The 7,210-nt window shown below is 34.5% G+C and overlaps 1 protein-coding gene across 2 annotated transcripts in view; it reads right to left on the bottom strand.

Annotated features, from left to right (window-relative positions):
* Nucleotides 1-1,001: 1,001 nt before the first annotated feature.
* APOOL (apolipoprotein O like) overlaps nucleotides 1,002-7,210 on the bottom strand; it is a gene marked incomplete at its 3' end in the record, with an annotated part of 45,764 nt that continues 39,555 nt past the window's right edge. For both annotated transcript variants that reach the window (XM_084258111.1, XM_084258112.1), the window contains exon 8: nucleotides 1,002-1,090. In XM_084258111.1, the coding sequence (XP_084114237.1) occupies nucleotides 1,002-1,090 (89 nt within the window). The remainder of the gene's footprint in view (nucleotides 1,091-7,210) is intronic.

Genomic DNA, 7,210 nt, shown 5'->3' with positions numbered 1-7,210 from the left:
ATGGAGAAGTGAGTTTCAAGGAGGAAGTGGACAAGAGAACTCAATGAATTATGGCAATCATAGGAAGAAAGAAAGACAGCTCAAGAGGAAAAGGCAGGGTTAAGGAAATGTTTTTGTTACACCTGCTTCTGAATAAAGAAGATCTGAAGCTATTTAGAAGTTGAGAAAAATAAGTGAAAATAGAAACCAAAGATTGAAGATTAAACAGGATGGAATATGGTAATGGAAAAGGGAAGGGATGTGATCAGTAACAAATAGAAGCATTAGTCTTAGAAAAAGGGGATGCATGACTGAAAGGAGGTATATCTTGTAATAGACAATTATCTTTGGCAGGTATAGGAGGCTTGAGAATAAAAGGTCTGAAAATAAAAGGTCTGTAATACATCCCCTGGGGAACAGACAAGTAAACCAGTAAGATTGCTTAATAGCATTGGTTGGGGAGTGTGTACGGGGTGGTCTCATGTACCATAAGGTCCTCTTAAATAGTTACATGTTTTTGGACATTAAGAGGTGTTAACATTAACAAAACAAAGTCAAGCCCAAGTACCATAAAATATGAATATTTTATTCCAGAGCTGTGAACAAAAAAAGGGGGGGTGTTACATCCTCCCACATACGATTCTAATTTAGCTGACATTAATTCAGTAAAGCTAAAGCAAATATATATGTGTATAAACATGTATATATATATATATACACATACATATTTTTTCATATTTCAATTTAATCTGCATTCAATTATTTACTCTTTTAAATAAACACCCTATAAAGTCATCAGATGCATCTTCGTACTTCTACTTCTGCCTTCCTCATAAATCATTTCATATTGCTTGAATTCAGTTTGTGTTTTAGTAACTTATGTGATTAGTCAACAATACATTAGAAGACATTAGGGAAAAACTTGGTTTAAGTTATACTCTATGTGTCACAGTTACCATTACATGATTTTTTAATTATTATTTGCAACTTCACACATCTTGTAGTTCTCTATGCAGACTATTTCAGCTTCTAGTGCTGTACATATCTACATCTTCTGGATGGGACTGCCCGTGATCCATGAGCTTGGGGTCAGGCATAAACTGTGTAGCACCTGATAAAAGTATTAAAATGAAAAAACAATTAGTGAGTCATTTAACAAAATTATTGTTGGTACTGGGAATACAGCAGTGAACAAAACATATTAAAAAAAAAAAAACACCTCTGCCAACATAGATATAACATTCAAATTAGGTAACACAAACAAATTTATAAAACAAGTAAAATATATTATCAGATGGTGTGTTATGCAGAAGAATAAAGCAGGGAGGGGGATACGGAGTGCTTGAGTAATTTGCAATTTTAAATAAAGTGGCTAGAGAAGCCTTCTGTAAAGGTGATATTTTAGCAAACGGCTGATGGTGGTGAAGATATGAACCCTGTAGATATCTAAGGGAAATGCCTTAAAGGGTGAGCAGATGGACGGTATAATTGATCTGGCGTGCCAGAGGGACCACAAAATGGCCAATATGGCCGGAACAGAGTAGGCAAGATGTGATGGTAGGTACAGTGAGAATAAGAAAAGTGATCAGAAAGATAATACCAGGCCATATAGTCATGGTAAGGTTTTTCTCTTCTGAAATGAAAAGCTACTGAGCAACTTTGAGCAGAAGAGTGATATGTTAGATTTTGAAAAGATCACTCTTGGTTTGGGTAAAAGAGGCTCTAGGAGTGTTAGCTAGTTAAGGTAGAGAGCAGTTCCTAAGATAATTGAAGGTGGGACAACAATATACAGGACACCAGGAAAACACCCTCAGGGGGTAGATAAAACAACACTCAGGAACCACCTGCCTGGCAGAGGGAGGGGATGACTTTAAAGTCAGCAAGGTGGATACCCACACCTGATACTAATATATATGGTTTTGCCCGCCCCCCCTGCATTGTGGGGGGTGATGACCTTGACAGCTCCAAGTCCCATATAAGGGCTAAAAGCCCCCCACTCAATGGAAAAGCAGAGGCAAGACCCTGATTGGAAGACCCTGGCAAAGGTGGTACCTGTATATTGCTCAACACCATAAAAATATGAAACCCCATAGTGCTGCAGGCATCCCTGAGGACTTGAATTCTCTCCTGAATGTACTATTGCCAAATAAACTGATGGTTTGCTTTGCCTGGATGTAGTTTTAAATTCTTTCCTTGCCTTAGTCAAGAACCAAGGACCTCTCATCCAGGTAACAGAGAATAAGGGTGGAAGTAGGGAGACGAGTTTGGAAGTTATTGTAGTACTCCACAAGAGAGATACTGATGAATTTAATTAGGGTGGTAGCAGTGGAGATGGTAGAAAGGGATTGTATTCTGGAGAACTTTCTGAAGGTAGAATAGAGATGATTTCCTAAATGAATTGAATATGTTGTCTGAAATTCTTTAATTTGAGAAAGTGGAAGAATTGAGTTGACATTTACTGATAGGGAAAAATGTGGCAGAAGGAAGGCAAATGAAGTTTCAATGTGTTAAATGTAAACTGTTAACTAGACATCTGAGCACAGATGTTGCCTAAGCAAGTAGAAATGTGAGTCCATAGAGCTCAGGAGAGGCCTGGCCTGACCTGAAAGTTTTATAGTCCTAAGCTGAATATGCATTTAAAACTATAAGACTATATGAGAACATCTAGAACATCAGAGAAAGGGGGCAAGAAATGAGCCCTTTGGATACTCCAATTTTTTTTTGAAATTACGCAAATTAATGTAGCAGAGAAAATTGAGAGGGAAAAGCTAGTATGTGAGTTAAAAGAACTCAAGAGCATGTGGTATCCTACAAGCAAAGTGAAAAGATTATTTCAGAGAGGAGAGAATAATCACCTATGTTAAACGTTACTGATAGACTGCATAAGAGGGAGATGGAAAATCAACTCCTGGATTTGGCAATGCGTGTATCAATGGTGATTTTGAAAAGCTGACTATGTGCCAGGCAAGGGGCTACATTATTTCCATGCATTATCTCTCAATACCACCATAAAATGGATGCTATTTTTATATTATCATTGCTTTATAAATACATAAATTTTAATTTATATGGGTTGAGAAACTTGACCAGTGTCACTGCACTGATAAATGATAAATGGTGGTCAAGACTGAATCCAGGTTTGTCTGACGCCTAACACAACAACAATGGCTCTTCTATAAAATGGGAGTTAGATTAGTAACAGTGTCATATGATTATTTTCAGTATTCAATACGATAATATGCATAAAGTGCTGCATGTAATACCTTTTATATGGTAATAAGTCAAGAAACAACTACTTTTGTACTTACAGGCATACCTTTATTGTACTTTATTGTCCTTCACAGATACTGTTTTTTTTAAAAAAAAATTGAAGGTTTGTGGCAACCCTGCATAGAGAAAGTTTATTGTCACCATTTTCCCCAACAGTGTGTACACACTTGGTATCTCTTTGCTACATTTAATAAAGGCATGAACATTGCTTTATTAGAGATAATGCCACTGCAGACTTAGTAGGCTATAGCATAGTGTAAACTTAACTTTTATATGCACTGGGAAAAGAAAAAATTCTTTTGACTGGCTTTATTGTGACATTCACTTTACTGTGGTGGTCTGGAATTAAACCTGCAATTTCTCTAAGGTATGCCTGTACTTTGTGATATAAGATTAAAGATATTTTTCAGAAATTTCTTTTTATTTTAAATATGGTTTTCAAAATATGATTCATTTTTAAATAATTTTATTATATTTGGGAGTCTTTTTCCATAGAGGAATTATATTTCTGGTTTTACAATGAAAATTAAAGGGAGAATTCTTATACAATGACGCCTTTTACAATAATCTTTTAGGAAACATTTCCTATTTTATAATGTGATATAACTCTATGTAACATCACCACCAAATATATTAAAAAAAAAAAACAGATCACAAGTAATTAGTACACATGGTACCAATACAGCTCTCTATAGAATAGAGATTCTTAACCTGGTATTCCTCTGGTGGTCTGTGATAGAATTCATGTGAACTATGAGCTTGGATGAGAGAAATTTCTTTTTATTTTCATTAACATTTGACTGAAAATGAACAGTGTCTTCAATAATGAATGTAGGCAACAAGTCACAATAATGTTAAGACCTCGTATTTTGTCAGAAATAGAAAGATATTTTCCATTTACGCTGTAGTTGTAGCTATATCCAGATATTTATATTTATTACTACTTCAAAATTATAGCATATATCAAATATGTTAGATACTGTTGGCTACTTAAGGAAGTTCATATATTACAATGAATTTTATTTTATTAATGTAAAAATATTCTGAGAACGTGTCAGTAGCACTCACACTCACAAAAATTGAGAAACTGCTTGCTAGGGGTTCTGTCTGCTTTTATCTCAAATGTACTTTTACTGCTAAGTGGTAGGAGACTTTGCTCAGTATAAATGAAGAGTGTATTACCAAAAAAGTTTTCTTTATTAAATACATAAGCATGTGACAAAAATATTTTTATATAACTGAATGAGTCTAATTGTTTAACAATGCCATCATCTGACTGAATTCTCTAGTACTTCCACATACTTCCTTAATTTATATTTTTATAGTAAGTTTGGGAAATAATTCAGCTCACCCAAATTTGAAAGGTCTCTGCTTTAAGATTGCTACTTCTCAAACTGAAGCTGAAAGGCTTCAAATTTTTAATTTACTGATAGTTTATTTCAGTTTTTATTAACTAGAGGAATTGTATCAGCATTCCCTGCTTGGGGGCCTCACCTCTGAAGATGCTATAATTCTTGGATGGAGTGATTTTGGAAAAAAACCCAATTGTGATATGGGTTCTTCTGGCTTAGAACCACTTAGAATAAATCATTTGATTTCTGCCTTTAAAAAAAGATTCATCTTATTCTGATCTGAGTAATTAAGGATTATATCTTGCCTCTTAGAAATTTTTTCACCCCTTGAAGCAATGTGGCCTGTGGCTTGTCTACTGCAATAACAACCCAAAGAACAAGCCAACAGATCTATTTCCTCTGTTGTGATATAAAGTAAAAAACTGTGTCATTTCCCTGGGAGATGGAGTTATCCCATATAAAGGAAAGTAAAATTTAACATTCTGTTGGTAAAAAAAATACAACAAAACACTCTTCACCCCTTGAGCTGATTAAAAGCTCTCTGCCCTAAAGGATAAGAAGATATAAAACTCTTCTTGAATCTCAATCCCATAAACCATTATAATATTTTCCTTTTCTCTTTATCATATCTTAATCACTAATAAAAACATTTTCTACTTAATTTGGCAGACTTTGCAAAATTATGGTATTATAACAGAAAATGAATAAAATGTTTTTAGTTATTGTAAAACTGCAATGGATTATTGTCTAAAATAGCCATGAGGTAGGATGTTTACTGATAACTTATTTCACACATTATCTCATTTATATTTTAAGCAAGTTAGGTACCAAAAAATGGAACAGATCACTAATTGCTGTGAGGTTAGGACTGCTAGAAATTCTATTTTTGTTTCTTTTATTAAAAAATTGGGATGATATTCAGTATTCAGCTTCACAGTGGCTGGAACACTTAAAGGGACAAGTTATTGCAAAGTGCATTGTCACACTTTATTCTATTTGCCTTTTTCCCTATTAACCAGTATTCTTAATTTCAGAATTAAGACCTGTCTTTTTCAATTCTAGAAAATCCACTTGATTTTTTGATAGATTCCAATACTATGTGAAATTTTCCATCTGTTCGTCCATTAGGTGCATCATATTTTCTATTTAATGTTAATCATAGTTACTTCGAAGCCCTTTTCTGCTAACTTCAATATTTAGATCAGTTATGGGTCTGCTGTTATTATTTTCTCTCTTTTGATTGTCAGTCACATATTCCTGGCATTTTGTGTGACTAATATTTTGTTTGTATAGTGGACACTTTGAATAAAAGCACCATGAAGCTCTAGTAGAGAGTGACCCATTTCCTCTCTTAGGAAGAATGAAGTGCTTATCATCTTAATCCAATCAAGCAGTGAGCTGGACTGAAGTTTTAGTAAGAGACAGTCAACCTCCATTTTCTCTCTGTTCCTCAGGTGTGGCACTCCCAAGCTTCTGATTGAGAGATTGACAGGTTTCTATCTCCTTTGTGCTGAAAGACTGCAGGAAACTTGGTTTTGCACTGTAGAGGTTTCCAGCTTGGCTATTTAGTGTCCTGATTCATAAAAATCTGGCAAATGCATGATCTCTAGTAGTCACAATATGTAAGTGAATGAGTATGGCTGTGTTTTGATAAAATTTTATTTATAAACACTAAGATTTGTATTTCATATAATTTTCATTGACACAAACTTTTCCTTTTGATATATTATCAACCATTTAAACAACAGAGAAGCCATTCCTGGCTTGTGAAATGTACAAAAGTCGGCAGTGAGCCAAATTTGGCACAAAGGACACAGTTTGCCAACCTCTGCTTTATAAGGACATTGATACTGTGATACTGTCAGATTTCATTTTGCTTTTATCAGATTTTGAAGATGTGCATGTGTAATGTTACTACATTGCCAAATTTGTGATTACAAAATAACATAATTTTCACCATACATATATACGGATGATAGAGAACAACCAACCATACATTCAGAGCCATGATATACAGTTGAAGATTACACATAATCCATTCTGTGTGGATAAGTGGTGGCTATGACTAGGTTCTCCAGCTAAATGACATGTTTCCAAAATGCGCTTAATGAAAATTTGTTCATTGGCAAAATGACAAATTAATGTAGGCAAAGATAATGATATTTTCTAATACTCATTGAGAATTTGTATGTGTTTGACACTGTATTCCATGCTTTATGTGTAATATCTATCTCATTTAGTTCTCAGAAAAACCATGTGAGAAAAACATTATTGTCCTTCTTTAAAATATTAGGTAACTTGCCTCAGGTTATGGCACTAGTAAATATTGGATCTAGGATACAGATTCAGGTCTTATTCTAAAATCTGTGCTCATAATCACTATTGTCTCTTTCCATGTCTTGGACCTCTGGGGTTGCATGTGAAATGTAGAAATGGTGAACCCGAGGGTCTACTGTATAATTAACTCTAATAATATAGAATAAGGGTGAATAGCCCTAGCATATTTCTCTCCTCTACAGGACTCCTTGGAATGCTTTTTATATCCCACATTATCCATGACAGGCAGGTAAAGGGTTCTAGAATCCAGATGTGTGAAGAAAATACATTGG

The sequence above is a fragment of the Talpa europaea genome, assembly GCF_964194135.1.
Source record: "Talpa europaea genome assembly, chromosome: X".
Classification (NCBI taxonomy): domain Eukaryota; kingdom Metazoa; phylum Chordata; class Mammalia; order Eulipotyphla; family Talpidae; genus Talpa; species Talpa europaea.
This window is presented reverse-complemented; position numbering and strand designations above follow the sequence as displayed.